This window comes from Gadus chalcogrammus, chromosome 10 (genome assembly GCF_026213295.1).
Source record: "Gadus chalcogrammus isolate NIFS_2021 chromosome 10, NIFS_Gcha_1.0, whole genome shotgun sequence".
Classification (NCBI taxonomy): Eukaryota; Metazoa; Chordata; class Actinopteri; order Gadiformes; family Gadidae; genus Gadus; species Gadus chalcogrammus.
Window position 1 is genome coordinate 13,399,235 of NC_079421.1, and position 26,411 is coordinate 13,425,645.

General features: G+C 41.4%; 1 protein-coding gene across 1 annotated transcript in view; it reads left to right on the top strand.

The window, feature by feature from the left end:
• The first annotated feature begins 245 nt into the window (after positions 1-245).
• LOC130391001 (copine-5-like) overlaps positions 246-26,411 on the top strand; it is a 49,757-nt gene continuing 23,591 nt past the window's right edge. The window contains exons 1-6 of the mRNA XM_056601188.1: positions 246-275; positions 1,104-1,207; positions 1,994-2,033; positions 2,872-2,886; positions 3,904-3,980; positions 26,243-26,306. Of these exons, the coding sequence (XP_056457163.1) occupies positions 246-275; positions 1,104-1,207; positions 1,994-2,033; positions 2,872-2,886; positions 3,904-3,980; positions 26,243-26,306 (330 nt within the window). The remainder of the gene's footprint in view (positions 276-1,103; positions 1,208-1,993; positions 2,034-2,871; positions 2,887-3,903; positions 3,981-26,242; positions 26,307-26,411) is intronic.

Consider the following 26,411-nt stretch of genomic DNA (forward strand, 5'->3'; position numbering starts at 1 on the left):
AACTTCCCTGTGTTTGGTTTAGTCTGCAAGAGCGAGTTGATTGGAAAGCGATTAGCCTAGCTGCAGCCTGCTAGCACCCACAGTAGATACTTTATTCATGGATGCATGTGCCTGAATTATTCAACACAAAGAGATATATGTTGGTAAAAAAATGAAGACGCCGCCCCTGAAGTCACGCTGCAGGAGCCGGTTAACCGGTTTTAGAAACCTGAGGGGTTCACGCATCACTCCCTTTAAAATCCATAATGGAAGAAGTTGGGGTTGAAGGGCCCTGTGTGGGATATATTTCCCTTCAGCGAAAGGGAAGTCGTGCTGATGAGGATGTGTGTCCTCTGCTCCCCATGGTACATTGGGAGTGTGTGTGTTATGGGAGCTCTGTGTAGTCACTCTGGATAAAGCAGGGCGGTGGGACCATTGCCCGGTGTTCTTTTTCTTCCTACTGGTTGGGATGAGTGGGAGTGAGAATCCCCACTAATTAGAACGCTTTCATCATCACCTTTCTCCTCCTGCTAGACACTCCGCGCCCTCCCACTGGCCTCCCCGTCTTCTTCATCTCCCTACGCGCTCATACACCTCTTCCTTGCTCTCTTCCTTTGCTTTTCACCCCCCCCCCCCCCTTCCACCCACTTCCTACTTGCTTGCTTACTTGCTCTATTGCTCTCTGTCCCCTCATACTATCCCTCTAAATTTTTCAGTTTCATCCTCTCTTCCTTCTTTCTCTTCTACTTTTCTTCACCGGGCTGGAAAGGGTGATATAATCCCTGTTTGGTAAATTAGAGTATAAGGTAAAGGATTCTCTCTCTCTCTCTCTCTCTCTCTCTCTCTCTCTCTCTCTCTCTCTCTCTCTCTCTCTCTCTCTCTCTCTCATCCCCAACTGTTTCACATTACACTGGCGTATAACGACACAGTTGACATCGCCGGGTGCAACAAAGACCGAAGCAAGATCACTACAGGCAGCTATTCTTGTGTTGCCTCCCACCATTTGAATAAAATACCTTCCTGGTGTTTATTTTATTGTTTATTTCAATAGTAATTTGTTTATTTTCTGTCTGTAATCTCATTCTAGCATTATCTCTGCCTCTGTTTCCTCTCATATTTTGTAGTTTGGCCGGACCGAGGTGATAGACAACACCCTGAACCCAGACTTTGTCCGGAAGTATATCTTGGACTACTTCTTTGAGGAGAAGCAGAATCTTCGCTTCGACTTGTGAGTGGTTTGTCTTCAGTCACCCGTTGACAGTGCTCGTAATGCTCAACTGTCAGCTATTGAGAAGCCTCTCTCCTGAAATCCATCAAAACATTTAGGATCCAGATTTGGCTTCCCATATACAAAGGGATTCAAAAGATTAAAATTGAGTTTAAGTTTAAAGTTTGAGTTTAAGTTTTTGTTTAAAAGTGATCCCAATTTGCCTGGCTGTGCTTATCCAACATGTGGATGCTTTAATTGTTGTCTTAAATAACACACAGTGTAGTCCTTTGGACCAACATGAGGCATATGTCAAAACCTCACATTGAATGAAATGATCCCAAACATATTCTGTTTCTTTATGACAGTATATTTCCATCTATACATAAATGTGTAATATAGGCTACATAATACATATAAATAATAGTGATTTTAGAGCTCAACATAATTCTCTCATGTGAAGGGCCGGCCTTTATGATCTTTACCTACATTGTTTTTAAGTGAGTCTGATTAATCTCTGGACTGAAAGGATCGTTTCATCACGTTTAATCTCCAACCCATATTCTGCATTTCCTTTCCTTTCATCTGCTTACATTCACATGCAAATCGCAACCAGAATCATTACTCTCTGTTAAGGAAGAAAGGAAGAGAGTCTTGTAGCAGAGAAATAGCCTACTGTTACCCAGGGGGTGCATATATTGGAAACGACTGACACAAATGTTTGCACATATGCTACGCTAACTATAACAATTTTTAGTTGTTTTTTTCTCCTTTTTTCAAAGGTACAAATGTATTTTTTTCTTTCAGGTATGATGTTGACTCCAAAAGTCCTGACTTGTCCAAACATGTGAGGATTTTTCCGATATCAGACCACAGATAAACAGAGATTGGCCAATCCTTTACCTTTATGAAGACAGAATTTTCATAATGATCACAATTATTGTAAAGTTCCCCCATTATTGCAATTCCCTCAATATTGTAAAGTAAGAAATATGGTCTAAAATTGGTCAAATTAGGTTTATTAACGGTTGTTCGGCTTTGAAACAGTAATTAGAGCATGCACACTGCATGCTGTGGACTTGATGGAAACATGCAAACTTTGGTGAGGAAGCATCTAAATACAAGCTAATAAGTGCGGGTCATGAGATTCTGTCTGATTATACAATGTCTTTATTTCAGTTTAACATAGTTTATCCATCTTTGTATTGTTTTTTTTGACCCACTTTCTTATTACCGGTATCATAAGAATAATCAACCTTCTCTAGTTTGTAGATGATGATATGCTTTTAACCAGTAGTTTCCAGGACCAAAATTAGTACAATTAAAGCCAATTAAAGCCTCTTGATTTTCATAAAGATTGGATGAAGTCAAGATGGAAGCTATAACGTCAAAAGCATTGCAAGGAGCTTCTTTTCTTTCCAGAAGATAATCTGTTACAGAGATTATTGTGGGTATTTGGATTCCAAAAGTTTGCATTTTACCATGGATTACTTTCATTTTGTGCATGTTCCCTGCTTTGGTTTTTAATGTGGCTTTTAGTGTAAAGCATGTGGCCTTGTGCTGTTGAATTGCTCATTTGCACAGCATTAGCAGTTCTAGGTATTGTACAGTGTTGTGTTCCTTGTATATGATGTATTCTGCTGTTGTTATTGATGTTGTCGCTTCCTGCCCAACTCTCCCGGAAGCCCTCGGAGCTCGACGTACGTTCCAGCATTTTCTCTCACTTTTCATCTAGCGCAGGGTGGATGTCTCTTTCCCCAGAATTTACCATCCCTCTCCCTTGAATGTGTAAACCCCAAAAATGTAGATTGCATCACTCAGTACACATAGAATCCATGTTGATCTAGCCTGTTTGATGATCACAGAGTCATCTCCCCTAATGTTTAACTGATGTCAGATAACTTTTTGGCAATAAGCCCCACTGCCAGCAGTGATGGCTTAGATTGGAGTTATAATTTTAGATAGATAGTGTTAACGAGGCCAGAGAGAATCCTTTTAAAAAAAAAAAGATTTAACTTGCATAGCTCAATCAAAACAATTAATAGTAACTCAGTTCCTCAACCAAAGGAAATCTGTAGGCAACCTTTCAATGGAGCCCGGTGAAGTTTGTCCTAACATTTGACTATGACACTGATGGAGGATTCTTTGATTCAAGGAGTAGTTCTTGATTGCATAGGATTTGGCTGTCTGCCTTAAAATAAAGTGACACTAAATTATTTAATGGCTACTGACTCTCGAGGCTCTTTTTTAGTTTCCCTCAATCAATGCTGCAAATGGACCCATAGAAAAATGCCCAGAAATTGCCGCAACCTACCCGAGGCACACACTGGAAAAATGCCCGTTCTCTCTCTAGAAGCTCCAAACATGAACCTTGAATGTGTAACATCCGTGGTAATCTCTTGGTTATCTTAAGGTAATGAGCCTGGGGAAAGAGATGATTGCCGCTAAGACCTTGTTCAATTACCCCTCAGAAGGGGCATCCCCTTCCATCCCCCCCCCCATTTATTTTTGGCATTATAACTACAGTCTCCCTTCACCTGTGGGTCCCACAGAGTCCTTTGAACTCTTACGATTCCTGTTACATCTGTCCTATAAGTCTTTCTGTTGCGGAAACCAAACATTTGATTTCCCTGTGCTCTACTTGTGCTTATTTTGTGGTCTTCTTTGTCTTTCTCTCCCTCTCTTTATGCCTGGCTCACTTTATTTCCATCTTTCAGGATTTTTTAGGTCAGGCATTCTGCACTCTAGGAGAGATTGTTGGATCGCCAGCTAGCCGACTGGAGAAGTCTTTGGGGTGAGTTTAATACAATTTATGACGCAATGAATAGATTTAAGTAAATTGATTAGCTTTTTGCCAACATTGAACGGCATGGTGTTGTTTTGAGTCCGTCAGGTCTATCCAGATGTATACATGAGCTTTCCATCAAAAACTGCACTTTTGGTTTAGTAACAAACATTTTTTTCACAAGTTCAGTTTCAACACACAGGAGTTAGAACATAATTAAGATGGAGGAATCACTTTGTGTAAAAGCTTAAAACAAAGTTGCCACAATTCATTCAATAAGGCGCGATGTGAGATGCAAAGTATCCTAGGTATATTAATAAATAGTTTGTACCACAAGCAGCCGTCGGAGGAATGAATCAAGAACTGTTTTTAGATGTATAAACTAATGATTGCAATAACGTCAAAACAGAACCAGACCTCAGAAATGACCCTGGGACCAAAATATGTTTATTTCTTTCTCACACAGAGCTAAACGGCCAGTTACAACAAACAGGGATAAACACCCTCAGATCGAATCAATAATTATCCCCTTATTCTTGAGTGTGCCATTGAGTGCCACTTGAGAATGTCATTAATAGATATGCATATACTTATGTTTCCTAGTTTTATATATATTTTTATCCATACAAAATTTGGTCCATACTTACCATCTAGTCCATAAAAAGGAATTAAACCCCTCCCAACTCTAAAAAGAGTGAATAGATACACCTTTGAACTCCCTCAATAAACCTCCAAATCAACGCCCCTGCGCGTGATGTGCTGTGACGGTGCGGGGGCGCGACCCACTTTAGCGATGTACTGGGGGGGGGTGAGTCAACTGCTGTTGACTTGAGTGAGTGGGGGGATGGGGGGGATTCAACATGAGGGAGACTCAGAAATACAAGCACATCTCAACAGGAAAAAATGTGGGACAAAGAAAGGATAGATCAGAAGGAAGACGCCAGCGAGCAAGAGATAATCCTAAATCACGAAGTAAAGAGGCAAAACTGAAGGCAAATGATCAGAGTCACTGCTCTTCTGTTTTCGTACGAGGTGCTGCGTTAGGAAGCATAAGGCAATAATGGAGCATCAGTTAATCTGTCATGGTCCATCTTTATCCTCCTTGCTTGCCTGAAAGCAGGTGATGCCGTCTTTAAGTTGCATTCGGGAGAAGATTTAGGTGTAAAGCACTCTTCAATTTTTTTTAAGATGACATGAAAGAGGAAAATGATTCAGAAAGCATAGAGGTATGAGACATGATATGTCACTACCCGCCATACATCAAATGAGCTGGGACAATTTTGATTAAACTCTGCTCCAAGCCGTTCCTTATTTAAGTAGAGATATAACAATTATATTACTTTTACAGTTTGTTGCCATGTGGGCCTGCATATGGTAGAATGTTAAAGATGGCAACTCTTGTTTTTTTCAAAACCGTAAGTCTAATAGAGTCTCCTCTACCTAATTCTTTCTTTAATGGTGAGTTGTCGTCTAAAATGAGTGCTGACTTAATTATGAGGCTTCAATTGTGTTGTTCGTGATCCGTAAACAAGAAAGGGGAGAAAGGAAGACACACACACACACACACACAGGCCTAGCGTCACACAAGGCGTGTGTTTCATCTCAACATCAAACACACATGGTTGTCTATTGAATGCTGGCGGTTGCTTACACTCACATGTTTTATTCAGAGGTTGATTCTGAGTCTATTCAACCTATTTGAGTCTCATGCTCCCATTTCATTGGTTAATGGGCAGGAAGGATGGGTATTTAGGTTAAGAAAGTATGTTGGAGTGTAGTATTTGAATTATTAACTACATCATTCATTTTTGTATTGGCTCGTCTTTGGTACAGCTATTGGCATTTCCTGTTACTGAGTTTATCTGCTAATTCAGCTTCAGATATTTACCTTGTGTACGTGTGTGTGTGTGTGTGTGTGTGTGTGTGTGTGTGTGTGTGTGTGTGTGTGTGTGTGTGTGTGTGTGTGTGGTGTGTGTGTGTGTGGTGTGTGGTAGAACATACTCATACACTCTCTGCATCATATCAACATGCAGGAACCAATTTGCCGCACTTCAAGAATATAATGTATGCAAAGGAATGCTTTGCATACATTTCCACCACCACCACCACCACCACCACCACAAAAAATAATGCAAGACAACACAGGGCGAACTGGCCGAGCGTTGGCAGGGCGCTGATAGGATGGGAGGACATGGACTGAATGAATGATTACAGCCTTGTTTCTCGTCTTCATTTAAAGCACAGTCCATTCATTTGTGAACAATCTCATGCATGGCCGTATCTGTTTGCGTTTCTATTTACTCGTAATAAGATGTGATTTTTTAGACCCGTTTGTTTCTTGTTCTAAATTTAGCAATTCATCATGCAGTTTTCTCCTTGCGCTGCCGACCAGAAAACTTTTCAAATTACAGATAGATTAATTTGTTAAAGCGCTTGATCCTCAAGTCACCCTATTTAGTGTCCCGTTTAATGTTCTTCAGGTAAGGGCTGTAGTCATCTTGGATCCAGCCGTCCTACAACGGTACAGCAGGTTGTCTGGGGGTAGGGCTGTAGTAGTCTTGGAACCAGCAGGACGTCTGGGAGTCGGCGGACAGAGCCTGGGCCGGAAAGCCAAACCTTAAAGGGGCGGAGTTAGGTCTTGTTTCCTGTTGAGTGAAAGGAGATATTCTTCCATAGCTTCATTTAAGTGAGTGGATGCAGCTCCCCAGTAAACTATATATAATAATAGTATTATATAGTAATATATAGTATAATAGAATATTATAGTGGCCAGTCGACAGAACGTTGACCTTTACAGACACATTTTCTAAAAACGTCAGTAGTGCTGGCTGAGTTTGTGTTACCAGTAGGCCAGTGATGTGCTTACAGATCCAAGCCTCGAACAAAATGATTGATTGAAACAGAAAGAAAATTAAACACCCCTTTCCAACCGATTTGAGCTTTTTCTGCTATCAGATCTGTGAGAAGAGGGCTGTAGTCATCCAAGGTTAAAACATCAGGTTAGTGTACATTAAGTGTTGCGACAGTGGTCCAATAAGGCTAAAGCTTGGGTCTCATTTGCATTCTTGAAACTTGTTTTCTATTTCTGTCCCTGATGCTAATCAGCCTAAGCCTGATAAACGTACGCTTAAAGGTGCTGTAGTTACGATGGAAGTGCTTGAATTCTAATTTGCTTGGTGATCAATTTGCTCCCTGAGAAGGTTCTAGTTTACTGTGCCTGCCTAGTGCCTAAAGCCACAATTTGAAATGATAGGTCCAATATACCTGCATTTCCAACTTAATTAAAGAATATGATGATGTATGGTTCTGTTTTCCTGTGTTTTATATCAGATACCTGTATTACATAAACAGCAATCGGGGGGCGTTACCGCAACAAACAAACAGACATTAACCCAGAGAAACCTCTCCAACACGTCATCCAGATTGGAAGTAATATGTATATATATGATATATATATCCTCGTAATATAACTCATAATCCTCATTGTGTACACTCTTTTACTTATTATATTATGTCAGGAGGCATGATTTGATGTTGATATTCAAAAGGCAGTGTGAATCCTCAGGCCAACAAACAATGCTCCTGTAACAGAGTGGAGATGTTTTGTGTGTGAATATCAAGTGGTGCTTCGCGTCCAACAGAATGCTGAGGAAATTGAATATTGTGAGGCCAGATGCCTGCATGGCCGCACCAAGGTGGTCGATGAGTACCAATCTATTAAGAAGAAGCGGGGAGAATGTGAGTGGTAGAGTGAGGCTGGCCCGGTGAACACGTACTAGATGAACTGGCGGAGGAGAATAGTGTCTCGATGAAAGGAGAGGAGAGAGAAAGGAGGAAGGTTTGGTGGTAACAGATGAAGACGAGTGTGTTAAGCGAGCGGAGCCTTTCGCATTCGCTGTGTTTCATTGCATATCAGCATAAATCATGGGAGCGCCGCGGCGACATCGAAGAAGATGAATTGTGAATGTGTAAGGAGACGTGTGTGGGTGTGGGTGTGGGTGTGGGTGTGCGTGTGTGTGCGTGTGTGTGTGTGTGTGTGTTCCTATTGAGGCACAGAATCCGACCGGGTGGAAATCACGAAAGAACGTTGAGTCTCTTGATTGTGACTTGGGAGAAATATAATGTGTTAGATAGGCAAGACATTTCTACCAGATCAGCACCATATCAGCATGTTTAGCAATCTCACTTACCGAAATACTGTGTAAGAAATGCCATCACCGCTGGGTACCCGTAACCATGCCAACCTCGTCCTGATTGAATGTTCCTACTTGAGTCACTTCTTCAAGAGGAATAATACTTGTAGTGGATTGATTTTGTTTGGTAGAATCTATACTCCTCAAAAATGTCTTCTAGTATCGAACTTTTTTTGTTAATTCCAAATTATTTTTGAAATCAAAAGTATTGGACTTACTTCCGACATCAGCACATTTTCCAGCTCTATGTGTTTCTTAACAGCCACTTGGCCACCTCTCATCACAAGTCCATAGGAAGCTTCTCATCCTCTGAAGGAGTTTTTTTTTAAGGGGGTAAATCTTTTTTTCCTCATTCAAGAAGAAAATTACAAAATGTAAGTCTAAAAAATGTAAAGATATATTCAGCATAGATTGGGTAATAAAAACTGGCAACAGATCTGCAATTATTGAACACATATTTCCATCCAATTTTCTCCAGTTTCTTTAGCAGATGGGGAAGGACATGAATTGTGTCTCTGTCTCTCCCTGGAATGGTTCAATATTCCCCTCTGCTCCCTGTGGCCCCATTAATCTTTCTCCAGTTGATCCTTTTGTTTACACATCAGACATCTACTGTCTCCTCAAATTGCGCTTCTTCTGTCCATGTAGCCTGCTGCTATTGTTTCATTACCTTTCCCGTCGGCCCTGTCGCTCACTTCCACTGCTTTCAAACCGTGCTATCATTTATGTATGGGACTGTTTCTAACTGCTGCATGTTTTTTCCTCTATCTTTCTGTGTTATCGCTGTTCGTGTTTACCTCTCTAGCTTTCCCTCTCTTACCTCCCTCTCTCCCTCTTTCACCTCTATCTCTTGCTCTCTCTATTTCCTCTCTTTCACTTTGCCTTTTCTATCTTTCTATCTGTCTCCCTCACTCAGAAACACACACACACACACACACACACACACACACACACACACACACACACACACACACACACACACACACACACACACACACAACCTACCATAAGAGCGTTGCCCAGCTCTACTACAACTTGTCAGTATCATATTGAAATGTGTGTGGAAGCTCGAATTATCGACAGAAGCCTTTTCAAAACGCATTTCCCCTTGTTGACATTTGGCATGCTATGTTAGTGCATCTTTTCTGCCGAAGAAAAAATCTTCGTTTTTGAAAATCATTGTAGCCCATAAATAGCGAAAAACATGAAATATATACGTGCCTGTTAAAAACCGGATGCACAAATGACAACTTTAAAGGGTTACCAGGTCTGATCAGGTTTACTGCCTACGGTCAGGGTAAGATAAGATTAATCACCTACAACTTCTCAAGGGTAGCCTTAATTTTCATCCATGGCTCAGGGTAGTGTCAAGTTGTGACTCATAATAAACGCACATTATGTCTTAATGGCGAACGCTTAGTCAAGTTCAACTACCATCGCTGTAAGATCCTTGAGGGCCTCGCAGCCCAGAGAAGATAAATAGCAAAGAGCTTCATCAGGACGTCAAGTTCCCTGTCTGGCCACTCCCTTTAGACACAGACTTATGGATTTGCCAGTGGTTGGGCTGGACAAAGCTGATCCGCTTTGGTAGGAAAAATCATAACTCCTGGTTTCCATCCAAGAAGTGTCAAAAGAGCTGCTAGACAACTGCACCAGAGCTGCCAAATAGCTAGACAACCATCAGCTCATTTGGAATCTCCAATTTATAATAAGCTATGAATTAGCATACATTTAGAGTTGAATGGCAATGGATTCTGAGTGTGCGTACCTAGTGCACCTTCGTCTGGACGTAGGCCTGGCGGGCCTCACGTGAGCTTTATGGATCTTTATCAGTACATAAACAATGTTGAGTAAGAGAACAAAGAAATGAGAAGGAACAAAGAGGGAAAATGGAAGAACAGACAAATTAAATCATAGAGAACGAAAGAAAGAATAAAGGAATAGAAACCTAGGGAAACAAATGTTATCCTATACTGTGGCCAGATGCTGCTTTCTATGTTGTCATTATTTTGACATGATCAGAAGGGATGGCAGTGGAACCCAAGGCAGTCAGTATTTCAGGAGCTCTCTGTTCTATGTGAAGTTAAACTGAAGCTGAACAGGAAGGCCTGGCCTGGTGAACGACATTGCAGAACATATATGGTACAAGTTTGTGTTGATTACATGTAAAAAGGGAATAACCAGTTACAAATGATATGGTAAGAGCCTGGTAATACCATGGAAACAAACAAGGCTTCCTTTTAGAGTACAGTTTCAGCTTACTTACTGGGTAAATTGTCATGTTTTACTTAGTAACGTTGTAGAACATATATGGTACAAGTTCCAGTTAACTGCATGGAATGGAATTATCAATTACAAAGGATATGGTAAGAACATGGTAATACCATGGAAACGAACAAGGCTTTGTTGTTACCAGGTAAGTATTGCTGTCATTTTTCAACTTAAATAAAAACAGTACAGTCGTTTCTGAGGTAAATCGAATGAACCTTTTATAAATGGGTGTAGCTATGAACAATAACTAAATAAGAAATAGTAATTTATTGGAAAGTACGATGTTAATTTTTAGATAGTACATAATTAAACCTGGGCTGTTACCAACATAAACCTTGGATAACTACAATTGTAACTTTAAGTGATGGGTAATAGAAGAGTTGTTTATAAGAATTGGCTGGCTACTTTCCTAGGATGTACAAAATGATTTATGAGTTATAACCATCCTAAAACAGTTACAACTACACGGTACTTAGTTGAGTTGATGAATAGTAGTGGAGGTTTTTCTTAGTACTTCAGCTGTTGTTCCTCTGTATTTACCTTCTTATTACCAGTGGTAATTACCCAATAACATCTATGATTTACCATATATTTAGTAGATAAATACCTAGTGATTAGGGGACTGTAAAAGGAAGGGTTATCAAATACTTAAATGTCATTTGTGGTGAATGCAAAAAGATAAGTCTTATCATAACCCTAAAAGTACACGTCAAACAATAAATTACAATAAATGAGTTCACAGCTGCACTCGTGTATAGAAATTGTTATTTTAACTTTATTATTGACAACAGTTAGCTGAACATTATAGGGTCCCGCCCTTCCAGTCCCTGTATTCTCAGTTAAACACAGAAATCAACTACAATTGTCCCAGTGTTTGTTATATGTGAAATTAAGCTAAGAAATACACTCTCTTTCTCCGGTTAACAGTCGTTCGCAACGTCTTTCTTCTATATCGTTTCTTCTATTTGTCTCTAACTCATGCTCCACTCTTTCATCGATGATCGATGCTTCGGATTTTGTGGATGCAACGGACTATATGATGCATCCTTTTTGCTACATTTAAGATGATCGCGATGAGTTTGGCCCGTTCTGCCTCAATTTTGTTCCTGGTCAAACCGAAACAAACTACAGTGACAACGGCCGCCCTTAACCCACCTCTCACGCACTTAGACCCAACATCATATCCTGCCCATGGCATGCCCACCCCCCTAAACCCCCCGTTGATTCTACTTATGTCCTAACGACATTGATGTCCGCATATAAAGCATGCTCTCCATCAAGTGTGAGTCACCCTCAGGGTCGAATCTCCTGATATACAAATGCTAACCCATGCAAAAAGCTATGGGTTTAATTACAACTGGAGGTTGGGAAGAGTTGGGAAACTCTAGTTATTCTCATTCCAAACTTAAATTAGTCTTGATATTGATGAAGTGTTTAGAATCTTTGACAACCAAAAAATCGGATTAAATGTGTCTTTAAATGTTGAGAAGACAGAAATATATACAGGCTATGATTACTGCTGGTGGAACATTCGTATCAACAACCTGGAGGCATTTGGGGGGATATGGGAATGATGTATAAAGTAAAAGCATGAATGTTTAATCATTTATGACGTGTGCAAATAATGGGAACTGAGAGGTGGTGGAAATTAAGAGGGTTCTAGAAATCTGCCAATATGTCTGTGAGCCTGTTGAAGGGGCAGTTTAATAATAAAAAAACAAGGAAACGTTTTGGTTCTAGGGCCAGCTGGGAGGACGTTAAAATAAACAATCAAGGCCTTTTTATACATATTATTATGCTCATTTTTTCTAGCATCTGGTAACCTTTTTCAACAGCGTTTAGAATGGGCCTATCCTGTAATCGTACACTTACATATGCTAATCCCCCTCTTACATTTCCACATTGTTATTTACTGTTGATCCCCATGTATCCAAGTCATTTGCGTTATCATGACTCATTGCTGTGAAATTTTACTTATTTTACTTATTTCATTTTGTGTTATTTCGTTCATGACAAATTGTCATTTGTCAATCTCTTCCTAGTTTGAATTGAAATGCATGCTATAGAAGATCTAGTAAGTCAATTTTTTTTCACAGGGAACAGAGTAAATCTTCAATGACCTATTTTTCACACATTTTCATAATTTCAACTTCCTTTATCCCCCATCACTACTGTAGTTGAGCCAACAGAGCTGTAGGAGCTGTGGCTGTGAAATCTCTCATCCTCCAGGCAGGTTGCTTGTTCTCTCCGTCACGTCCATTAAATGAATGGCGTCTCGGGTAGAATAAAGTCCAATGAGGGTTGGGAGAGACGGAGGCTTTGTTGGCTTTGTGGGCAGCGGGTGACGGAGGAGGTGGGGGTCTTTAGGTAAGATTCTGCATCTGTTCTCAGGTCTTTATGATGCTATTATCCTGTCGCCCTCCCCTTTCCCCCTTTGGCAGAGTAAGGAAAGACAGTAATTGAATTGTGAGAAATCCTATCTTAACCGCAGCAAGTTTTCTACTGTTAAGGGGTTAAAATCAGAGCACAGATTTCAAAGTATTAGTTCCCTTGATTTATTTTTATTGACAGAAATATTCCCAACCCAAGTTTTTTAATCAATCATTTTGACGTGTTGCATGGTAATTTTAGGTGATGCATGCTTAATATCTAAACCAAAGTCTCCAGTTGATGCTGATGCTCCTGGAGCTGAATAAAACTGCCTCAAGTAACACATAAAGGCTGGAAAAAAAGAAATTACCATCTAGTTTAGACCCCCTACCTTTCAGTGAAGTGTTGTGTGTTGGACATTAATTAAGACGAATAGTCGGCCCGTTTGAAGCGCTGCAGGGAAATGGATGTTCGGTGCTCTCTGAATTGTAATGTTATTTAGTTATAATTAGCCAATCCTTGTTTGATTGATTGTTTTAATCATTCATTGTTTGAAAGGAGAGAAAAAAATAAAAATAAAAGATTTATATTGGACCTGCAAGTCCTTATGTTGTTTGACTCCCAGCCAGACGGTGGTGGGTTGGAAGCCCTAAGTCCACGGTTTAGACTTCAGACATCCGACACAAGAAGGCTAACCACTACCTAGAAAACACAAACTCCATGTACGTCCCTTTAGATGAAAGCATCTGCTAAATGAAAGTGAACTATATTCATTACATCTTAAAGGAGACATATTATGGTGTTTTCCCAACTAGTAAACATAGTATATGAGTTCCAGAAAACATGTTTTTGAAGCTGTTTGCTGGAAATAGCTTTTAGGAAAAGAAATCTTGCCTACCGCTTTTCCCCTCTGTTTCAGTCACTTCAGAATGCACTGTTTCTGGTGTTTGTAGCTTTAATGCAAATATGCTGCTGCCCATTGACCAATGAGCTGTTAGACTGAACCACAGCATGGAGGAAAAGTGATTGTTGCCGTTTGCGGCATTAACCTATTTTTAGGAGGTTTGCGGACTCCTCGAGCTCTATATCTATATAATATGATATAATAATATAATTATAGGTATTTATATTATATATATAATATGCCGGACTGGCGCCGAGCTCCACGTACCAGAGCTGCCGGAAATATTCGGCGGCAGTTCAGCTCCTCGAGTACACCGCCGGAGCTGCCGGACTGCCGCTGTGCCTTCGGCGGCAGTCCGGCGGGGGGAGCTCGGGGGCAGTCCGGCAGGGGGAGTACAATCCCTTTCTCCTCCATGTCTCCTCCTCCGGACTGCGGCCGAAGTTTCGGCGGCATTCCGGCAGCTCCGGCGGGTGTACTCTGGGAGCTGAACGGCAGTCCGGCAGGTCCGGCAGCGGAAGTTCGGCAGCATTGGCCAATCTCAGCGGAAAGCTACTGTCCAACATTATGAAATTACATACTGTATATTCTTTTCGATCTGGAAGCACATATTTTCCTTGGCAGAGACTCTCTGTTTGTGTGTTCTTAATATGCTCTTTCTCTCTCTCTCTCTCTCTCTCTCTCTCTCTCTCTCTCTCTCTCTCTCTCTCTCTCTCTCTCTCTCTCTCTCTCTCTCTCTCTCTCTCACTCACTCACTCACTCACTCACTCACTCACTCACTCACTCACTCTCTCTCATCCTAACCCTAATCCTCAATGAATATGTTAAAACCAGTGATAATCAATCGGGTTTGTCTATGTGAAATATTGGGCTCTTGGATGACGATAAATAATTTTGCTCCTTTTGACTTCAAAACCAACGTGTGTGTGTGTGTGTGTGTGTGTGTGTGTGTGTGTGTGTGTGTGTGTGTGTGTGTGTGTGTGTGTGTGTGTGTGTGTGTGTGTGTGTTAGGCAGCAGAACAGTTCCAACTCCCCAGTTCAGCCAGTTGTCCTTTAGGGGTTCTTCCCATGTGTTAGCCTCACATGGTCACAGCAAGGGTTCTCTTCTCTCTGGATCAGACTATCAATCACCATTACTGGAGAGGAGGCTCCTCCAGAGTGGAATACATTAGCACACTTGCCATGAAGGCTCTATATCGAATCCAACACATGCCAATATCAAACACAAGCCTTTGCGCTTTACCAGTTTGTAATTAAATTACAGTGAGTTGCTGGGGTAGATGAGATACAACTTTAAATTAATCATTCAACTTTTAATAAATATGAAGGCATCCTCCAGACATCAGTACTGCACATTGTTTTCCCTTGATAATTGGAGAGTAGGGTACAGAGATGATCTGGAGAAGCATTTTCACACATTACATTTACATTTAGGGCATTTAGCAGACGCTTTTATCCAAAGCGACTTGCAATAAGTTCATCTGTCATAAGAAGTGAAACAATATATCGCTGTCAGTACAGTAAAGATGTTCCTAGAACCAAGTGCAAGTACTATCAATCGCTAGGCTAACCCCTTCCCTGTGTACAGCAGTGATAGCAGCTACTGCAGATGCTACACAATTATGTACTATGAATAAGTGCAATGTAGATTAAGTGTGTACAATAAGTGCGTACATTAAGTTCCAGGACGTACAACATACAATAGTGGCCGGAAGGGGCTGGGTGGCTATGTATAGTCGAGGGGAAATCTGAACAGGTGAGTTTTGAGTCTTCTGCGATCCTGACATCGGCAGGGAGTTCGTTCCACCACTGAGGTCCCAAAACAGCAAAAAGTTGTGACTTTGCTGATCGACCTTTGCTTGCTCTTAGCGATGGCAGTACCAGGCGTCCAGCTGAGATAGTTGAGCGGAGGGATCGATCTGGGGTGTGTGGCTTGACCAACGCTTGGAGGTAGGCAGGGGCAGCTCCATCGACTGCCTTGTATGCCAGTACCATCATCTTGAATCTGACGCGAGCTACTACAGGGTGCCAGTGGAGGTCCCAGAAGAGGGGGGGTCACATGGGAGAACTTAGGTAGGTTGAACACGAGGCGCGCTGCCGCATTCTGGATGCGCTGCAATGGTTTAATCGCAGAGGCAGGGAGTCCAGCCAGGAGCGAGTTGCAGTAGTCGAGGCGGGAGATGACCAGTGATTGGACTAGAAGCTGAGCTGCTTCCCTTGAGGAAAGGCCGGATCCTGCGGATGTAGTAAAGTGCAAATCTGCAGGATCCGGCCACCACGGTGATGTTTGCGGTGCAGCATAACTGATGGTCCAGTACCACAGCGAGGTTTCTGGCAGTTGGAGAAGGTGAAGCAGTGATGTCCTCAACAGTAACCAGTTAGTCCATGTGTGGGCAATCTTTCCCTGGCATTAGGGGGAGCTCAGTCTTGTTGAGGTTAAGCCTCAGGTGACGGGACGTCTGCCAGACATTCAGATATGCATGTTGCAATCAGGGCTTTATCAGATGAGGGGAGAGAGAGAGATAGCTGAGTGTCGTCAGCGTAGCAGTGATAGGAAAAGCTGTGTGATGTAATTACCGAGCACAGAGATCTGGTGTAGAGGGAGAGCCGAAGAGACCCCAGTACAGAGCCTTGTAGAACAAAAGTTTCAAGCGTGCAAGGTTTGGACAAGGAGCCATTCCATGTTACCTGATAAGTGTGATTCGTCAGGTAGGATGTGAACCAAGAAAGGGCAGACACGCTCATTCTGAATTATTGGGCCCTCATAGTCTCCAGACCTTACACTAGTGGCGGTGAACTAAGGAGAGGCGGATTCAGACATTTGCGTTCACTCATACAGCCCCTCCAGGTATAATCCGGAATATGCCCGGTTTACAGTGCATGTTTGAAAGGGCTATTAGATAACAAAATATGTAATTATTGTATTTATTGGGACTGACATCTACTGGGAGCATACGTTAGTGTTGATTAAAGAACTCTTGAATGAACACTTTATTGATTAGCTATTATAGAATATTATAAATAATGGTTAGCGGCATGCTCTTGAGCAGTGACCAGTGAAACCGATACACACCGTGGGTCATAATCCGTCAGCGACCCGTCGGAACACAGGTTCCTATAAGCCACAATTTGTAAATACGCCTTGTACCGAGCCATGGCTCTCCCAGCGGTTAGTGAGGGGTCCGATCACAATAAGGATCAGAACAGATTTCTGTGCCTCATTTAGCTTGCTGGCAAGCACACAATGACCTGCTGAACAGCGTCTTACTTACGGGTCCTTTGCGGTTTACAAGGGCCGCGCTTGTCGCTAGTACCCTGATGGATGGTAGTGGTTAACAGCGTGGCCTGGGAGAGGCTTCCCATCGTAAAAAGGCTGCATTATGTCCAAGGTCAATTCCTTTCTAAATAAGGGTAACACTTAAGTCATTATGAGGGAGATTTAGTGCAATCTCTCTGCAGGAGAATCCAAGTGCTGTTTGAATGTTCAAAACACATTCAGGCAGCCTTGATGTTTCCCCAATTTATTTATTTTCACTCTGCTTCTTGGGATTTGCTGATCATTAGCAATATCAATTTTCTTCTCCTTCCCAGTAGAATTAAATCTCTTAATCTCTTATATCTATGGTGCCTTTTCTCTTGAGTTCTCTTCAGGCTGCATAGCGTGCGACACTCATGCCGGTCATGTTCAAAGATTGTCTCGTCTAGTGTCCTTGGGAACGGTAATGTTGGACTGATCCATTATTACCATGCAAACTTCAGACTGGCAGAGACAAGCAGAATATTTAACAAGATAATATTACGGTGATCATCACCCTGCAAAATCCTACCAGGTGCAGTCACATTTAGAGTTCTATGACTAACCTAATTGAAAAGGATGCTGGTTGTATTTGCAATCCAGTGTAACATCATGTAAAATTAAAACAAGAAATGAAAAAAAGGCTGTTTCTGTTACGCACTGACGATGTGTAATGATAATAATAATTAACTTAGCAACATTTGATAAAACACTTGCCTTTTGATGCAAAACAAGGAATAGGCAGTAGTCCTTATTTTAGGCAATGTTTGGAGTCAAAAACATAAACCCTGTGAGATGTAACGCAGCTAAACGCTAAACCCCGTGGTCTGTCAGGGGTCTGATAGCGGCGTTGGTCAGGTGGGAACTCAGAGTTAGAGGAGAGTAGTGGGCTCCTGCGGATCGCTGTAGGATTAGTGTTGGTCGCACAGGGAGCCCCAGGACAGGATAAAAGCAGCTGTTGTATTAAGGCATCCTGTTCCTGAACGCCGCCCAAAAATCGGTTGCCAGTGTCAAACACACAACTCCAACACTGCCCAGGGGACTGCACACCTGCTGCTGCCCTCACAAAACCCTCAGGAGTACTCAGTGACACACACACAGATAAGTGCACATACACAAACAAAGTCACACACACACACAACACAACACACACACACACACACACACACACACACACACACCACACACACACACACACACCACACACACACAACATGCATTAAGATGTACAACCAAACACATATGCACACGACACACAAACAACACATCCTTACACACAAATACGCACACACACACACACACACACACACACACACAACACACACACACACACACACACACACACACACACCACACACACACACACACACACACACACACACACACACACACATACATACAGGTCATACTCAGAAAATTAGAATATCGTGCAAAAGTTCATTCATTTCAGTAATTCAACTTAAATGGCCAAACGAATACATTATGTAGAATCATTACATGCAAGTGAGATATTTCAAGCCTTTATTTGTTATAATTTCTGATGATTATTGCTTACAATTTATGAAAACCCCAAATTCAAAATCTCAGAAAATTAGAATATTGTGAAAAGTTTCCATATTTTAGGCTCAAAGTGTCACATTCTAATCAGCTAATTAATCCAAAACACCTGAAAAGAGTCCCTGAGCCTTTAAATGGTCTCTCAGCCTGCTTCAGTAGGATTCACAATCATGGGGAAGACTGCTGACCTGACAGTTGTGCAGAAAACCGTCATTGACAACCCTCCACAAGGAGGGAAAGCCTCAGAAGGTAATTGAAAAAGAAGTTGGATGTTCGCAAAGTGCTGTATCAAAGCACATTAATAGAAAGTTAAATGGAAGGGCAAAGTGTTGGAGGAAAAGGTGCACAAGCAGCAGGGATGACCGCAGCCTGGAGAGGATTGTGCGCAAAAGGCCTTTCAAAAGTGTTGGAGAGCTTCACAAGGACTGGACTGAGGCTGGGGGTGAGAGCCTCAAGAGCCACCACACACGGACGAATCTGTGAAATGGGCTTTAAATGTCGTATTCCTCTTGTCAAGGCCGCTCCTGAACAAAAAACAACGTCAGAAGCGTCTTACCTGGGCTAAAGAAAAAAATAACTGGTCCGTTGATCAATGGTCCAAAGGTCCTCTTTTCGGATGAGAGCAAATTTTGCATCTCATTTGGAAACCAAGGTCCCAGAGTCTGGAGAAAGATTGGAGAGGCACAGAATGCAAGATGCTTGAAGTCCAATGTGAAGTTTCCAGTCTGTGTATGTTTGGGGAGCAATGTCATCTGCTGGTGTTGGTCCGCTGTGCTTTATTAAGACCAGAGTAAACGCAGCCGTCTACCATGACATTTTAGAGCATTTCATGCTTTCTTCAGCGGACCATCTTTATGGGGATGCTGACTTCATTTTCCAGCAGGACTTGGCACCTGCCCACACTGCCAAAACTACAAAAACCTGGTTCAATGACCATGGGATTACTGTCCTTGATTGGCCAACAAACTCGCCTGACCTGAACCCCATAGAGAATCTATGGGGCATTGCCAAGAGAAAGATGAAAGGCATGAGACCGAACAATGCCAAAGAGCTGAAGGCCGCTATTGAAGCATCCTGGTCACCTCAGCAGTGCCACAGGCTGATAGCATCCATGCCACGCCGCATTAAGGCAGTAATTCATTCAAAAGGGGCCCAAAACAAGTACTGAGTACATATGCATGATTATACTTTTCATAGGGCCAACATTTATTTATTTAAAATCCGTTTTTTATTGATTTCATGTAATATTCTAATTTTCTGAGATTTTGAATTTTGGGTTTTCATAAGCTGTAAACCATAATCTTCAAAATTATAACAAATAAAGACTTGGAATATCTCACTTTGCATGTAATGAGTCTACATAATGTATGTATATTAAGTTGAATTACTGAAATAAATGAACTTTTGCACCATATTCTAATTTTCTGAGTACGACCTGTACATAAACCAATAACACAATAAAACACTCACAAACGCAGGACATCCAAAAAGAAAGTACAACAGCACACACTGTATGTGCCATCATTGTGTTCTCTCTGTGTCAGCGTGTCGCTCCCTTCCCCCTCAGCGGAATTAATAAAACTGTTCCCTACTCACAGCAGGGTACTGGCAGTTTTTGATACAATCTCCGTGAATGGCTTCAGGCAGAGTTAACAATTGTCAAAGCTTACGAGAGCAGTGTTTTTGTGTTTGCGTATGTGTGTGTGTTTGTGAGTTTGTGAAATGTGATTGTACACAGTTTTTGTGTGTGTGTGTGTTTGGGAATTTGTGACATGTAATTGCACACAGTGTTTTAAGCTAATATTTAACCTCAAATCAAAAATGAATCTCTCTCTCTCTCTCTCTCACTCTCCCTTTCGCTTGCTCTCTCTCCCTCTCTCTCCCTCTCTCTTTCTCCCTCTCTCTCCCTCTCTCTTTCTCCCTCTCTCTTTCTCTCACTTTATTTTTCTCTGTCTCTCTCTCTCTTTCCCTCTCTCTTGCTCTCTCTCTCTCTCTCTTTCTTGCTCTTTCACTCTCTCCCTCACACACAACAACACTCAACACAAACACGGAGCAGTTATATTTTTTCTATATGTAGTCCTGTCTGCAGCACCTTCAAAGTCAAACTCAAACTTTATTGTCAGACCGACCCTCCAACAAGTTACACAGAGAAACAAAATTCCCCACACTCCAAATGTGCTATGAATATATTACCACACAACATATAACGTAACATAATAACGTAATAGTGCAAAAAGACAACAACAAATGAACACAACATATACAGACAGACTATAGAATATTCTCAGTGTTATGAGGTATCAACATGGAGATACACGTATACATTATTGTGCATATAAGTTGTTGTGAAGTTACCTTGAAGCAGGGTTAATAGACGGTGCTCTGACACGCACCTTCCACCAGCACACAGAACAACTCATGAAGGGGGAGGATGGAACAAAACAACGGTTTCTTTGTCTTTGGGTAATTGGGTGTGTTTCATTGTTTTAAACATTGTTATCAGATTTGAACAGACTCGAATGTACCCCCCAGAGCCGTTCTTACCGTCAATGTGTTGCGGGGATCCTTTTTATTGGCAGCTGGTCCAGGTTCTCAGTGATAAAAGCGGCATTATCTCTTGGAACCCCCTCAAGAGGGCCCTTTGATGAAGAGGTATTCTAGGAGGGCGTTGAGACTTTATATTTAGAAAATGACTTTACCACATTTGTGATGAGGTGGAAATGAGAAGAAGGAAAGATATATATATATTATATATATATATATATATATATATATAATACACTCTAATTTGAGGCACATACTTGTTTGGCATCACTGAATCATTGTTTGTTGATATGATCAACAGTAAAACTCAAAATGGCATGTTGTTTGACCCAGAGCCTACCCGCTTGGGGGTTGAGATACTGGAGGTTATTCGCTTTGAAGAAGCAACAAGAGGATAAGGATTTGGGTAGATGGCGGCCAGTTTGCAGTGTAACATGGGTAGATTTGTTGTCCTCCCCCATCAAGGCGCTTTGCAGTTTCATTATTATTCACAAAATACAGCTGCTCAGAGATCTGCTGAGGAGACGGAGAAACACTCCAGCACTGTTCCATCACACTCTACTGTTAGCACACAAACAAACGCTCACACACACACACAAACAAACGCTCACACACACACACACACACACACACACACACCACACACACACACACACACACACACACACACACACACACACACACACACACACACACACCACACACACACACACACACATATGCAAACAATCAAATACATATGCACACATTCTGATTATGTCCCAAGTGTATCTCTCCAGTGCATTTAACACATTCCAAATTAATATTCCTTCTTCAAATGAGCATACAGTATGCCATCATTCGGTAACAATTATTCTCATGGTTTCCAGGCTCCATGCTACTTCATAAACCAATAACACATTTTATCCTTTTATCAGAATATGCCAGATGTTCTTGGTCGTAGTGTTTTATTTTTTGTGGAGGCCCCTACCCATAAACAGTTCCCAGTGCATGGCCAACTGGAAAACCCTTCCCGGAGGCTAAGAGATGCATTTGCTGCATTGCATTACCTGGCCTGCTGTGACTCTAAACTAAGAAAGCTAAAGTGGCTTTGTGTGTCTCAACGTTTCTTTCCTCCGCATTAATGCAAGTCTGTATCATCGCCCACCAAGTGTACAGGAGTCTTATGAAAGCATGCGGCACACTTGGTTTACCTTCCAGAAAATTCATCAAAATCTGTTCACACATGCTTGCAGCCACACCAGGACACAAACAGAGAGAGAGGTCACACAAGCCCTCTAATTGGCTTCCACACCACTTACTCACTTACTATTTGGGTCCCTGAACCAACAGGATGTAAGCAAGAGAGAAACGTACTGGTTTGTTTATCTATGCTCTCATCAACTAAAAGCTTTAGCATTGCCTGATTGAAGTAACGGACCACAGGATCTTATAAACTTCACCTACCAAACACACCTACCAAATATCTTGTCAGGAAAAAATTTGGAAAAAAAGTATATTAATACATCTCAAAGACATCTTATAAAATCAGTCTGGGAAGACTTCGGATTGTACAGCGGTGTGGTCTGAATCTCCCCTCCCCCACTCCCGCCGTTATGAATTTGTAGTTCCTCAAATTCCGAAATACCGTAGCTACATTTGTCTGTTCCATCGCTGTAAACTTTGCATTGTGAGTGATTGGTCACACGTCACGCTAAGCCTCCATTACGGGAGATTGCAATAGATCTCATACTGTTCTGATGCTTAATGACCACCCTTATTCGTATATTAAGAAGTATATCACAGATTTCTGTTCCAACGTGAGTAGTATAAGTATCGGCCGGGTGTGTATTTTATGTTTATTATTCCTGTTGTGAGAATGCAACTGGTCTGATCTGGCAGAGCTGAGGTATGATGATGATGTGAATAAACTCACAGTTATTATGGTGAAAATAAGTAATGCTGTAGATCAGGGGTTTTCAAAGTGTGAGAGAGTGAGCCCCCCCTCAGAGAAAAAATTCAGCTGAGCCCCCCCCCCCAATTTTTTATTTCTAAATACTTGTGTTTTGAAAGCTATTTTAATTATTTTACACATTTCAAACATCTCCGATCATAATTTTAAAACATTTGGAACATATTTTTGAAACATTTGAAACAAATTTTTTAACATATTTTTTAAACATATTTCTGAAACATTACAACATCTTTTTGCGTTTTTAAACAACACAATTTAACAACTTTATCTAAGCATGTTTTAGCTTAACCTTTTTTAAATACATTTGAACATCTTAATCTGTGTAAACTGCCAGTTTACAGATTCATTCAAGGTCCCCGACTCTGAATTTTCTGAGTCGAATCAGATCTGCCTTTTCAGTCCAGAGATTCGACTATTCGGCGGGGTTTGTTTACCGGCGTTGCTATGGTGACCTAAATTATTATAAGCAACTGAAAACGACGCCGGTTTGAAACTAAAACTGTGATTCTGAAAAAAGTATAAATGCTATCAAAATTCCGTTCAGATAGTATTGAAGATACAAGTGTGTAGATTTGTTTAATGGTTTTTTGAACGATGGTAAACGGTTGAAAAAGGAATGAGTTACGATGTCTAGAAGTAGGTGTATCAGAATGGGCTGACGTCTTCAATTAAAACAGCTGAAAACGAAGCAGTATGAACCTAAAACTGTGATTCTGAAGACATTTTAAATGATATCGAATTCTGTTTCGATATTATTGAAGATACAAGTGTGTAGATTTGTTAAATGGTTTGCACGAAGATAAACGGTTGAAAATTGATTAGTTATGTTACTTCTACAGTTGAAGTACGACTGATGATTTGAATCATCGTCTTTCAGGTTTTTTTTCGGGTTTATTTTTGTCTCACGTCGCGCCCCCCCTGAAGAACTCTGGCGCCCCCCAGGGGGGGCGCGCCCCACAGTTTGAAAACCACTGCTGTAGATGATAAATCACACTTTTGGTGCTCTATAGCAGAATAATTTAATCACATAAACACATACGCAGACAAACCTGGAAAAAAGACACCGATACAAACTCACACACACACACACACACACACACACACACACACACACACACAAACACACACACACCACGCAGATTCTGAATATTATACTTACGGTATTTTACATATCCCAGAAGTTTCTAATTAAATTATTTCTACAAGAAAACTGTGAATAATGGATTCTAATGGTGTCCAAAAAACAGTTTATTGGTTTGGCCAAAGCAGACATTAACCAAAAAGAGAAGGAGATTTCTGTTGAGGGATATATGATAGGTATTCAAATTTGGTTTCATGACCAGCGCACTTGCTCTCCACACAGCAAATCTGGTTGGTTTCATCATGAGCCACACTGCCACGTGAACGCATAAAGCTCACGACCTCACAGTGAGGATGAACAGCATCGACACAGGAAAGTCAGACACAATGACACGCGTTTATATGTTAACTAGCTACGGGCTTGACAGTGATGGTGGATAAAGAGGCTTTCACCCTCCAGATGAACACAGAACAAGATCCTGTTTGATTTCCAATCTCTTGAGCCGTACAGCGACGAATGAGGAGCCTTGATTGGCATTTTGACCATGTTGCTCGTGTCGGCGATCCGTGCTTGTGCAAAGAAATGGGATATCAGTGACGAGGATTCACTTTTGTATTGGACATGAATGTTGGTGCCAACGATCCAGATAAATGGTTTATGTGCTCTCTGGGATTCATGGCGGGTTTGAACATCATGAGGTCTGAATACAAATGCTGTGGCTACAATAGCATATGAATGAGACAGTATAAACACCAATATAAAAGCTATTGGAATGACAATTTAAAGGATAGAAACAGTATAGTTTAGGGGCTAACCTGTTCGACTCAAAGCCAAGAGGTTCTTGGTTTGATTCCAAATATCTACAGGAAGATGTCTGACCCATATGACTAAGTCACTTGGGAAAAAGCTAAGCTGCGTGTAACAAAATAGTTGTAACCAGCAATCCTGCTCTTATAATACAGGCATTACACGCCACCAGAAATGGGGGGAATCAATGAGAAAAGCAAGTAGTATATTTCTTTGCTTCTGAATTCTTGCATCGTCAGGTCGACCCAAACATTTTATATTTTAAGAAAAAATGCTAAATGTTGAGCCTCAAATTTCAATGCTATCTTTGATTCATGGTACTGTACCATAGAGGGCTTTATTTGTATTTGCCTATTGTGATTTGGCATCAACTATGGGCTGTTCTGTTCTGCAACATTCATTTTGGTGGGTGAGCATCAGCGGAAATAGGACTCAAAAGCATGACTCGGGTGGCAGAAGTCTTTGTAGAAAGAATGGTCTTCACTAGCGGATAGGTCGGTACACGGGATGTTGTCAGGCAAACAATCAGGCATGGAGAAGACCAAGGCGTACTGGGTCGGTACACGGGAAATCAGTCGTAGGGCAGGCAAAGAATGCTGGGTTGCTTAATACAAAGAACAAAGACGAAAAGGCAGAGAGGAATGGAAACACGCTGAATGAATACACTAGGAGGGGAATGTTGTGATGTAAAAGGTACAGGTGAAAACAATTAAAGTGAGTGAGTGACAATCAGAGTCACGAGAAACAAACCCAGACATAAACCCATTTGGCGAACCATAAACACATAAAATTGCAGGAAAAAACGAGTGTAGGTGAATAGCGCATCAATCACGTAAACAAAGCATCAGTTGGTTCCAACTGTTGGTTTGGTTTTCTAATATGAAAGATGCGTCAATATAACAACGGATTGCTCTCCTGACTGGTTTCTCTCTGAGCCAGCTGCTTGTAAATACATACATGTGACCTTTCCAGTTCAACCGTAGCCACCAATAGTTTCGTAATCAGATCTTCATGGAAATTGCTTTCGTAAAAAAAGCAAACAGGTGAGGTGTCCCCAGCAATACAGAGGCTCATAAAGAACACGCCTCATTATTTACAGCTTCCTGTACGTACAGAAGAATGTGACTGATCAACATTTATTTTAGACTGCTTGTTTGGGCCTCATCTTCTAAGTTTCCAGCCAATCAGTGTTTCTTGATCAAGGGGATGAAGGGAAGGGGGAAAAGGGAAGAGATCGCTGGAAGATGGGCTCTTCTACTCCTGATCAAGCCTTTTGTTGTCCTTTTGTATTCCTCCAGAGGGATCCCTGGGAAGAAATGTGGCAGCATCATCCTGTCTGCAGAGGAGCTGAGCAACTGTCGAGTGAGTACAAACAGCCCTGTTCCACCAGCCAGCTGTTGTATCGTAGACACATTCAGACTATTTGATATCATTAAATTGCTGGAATAAAATGTATTGAAATGTATA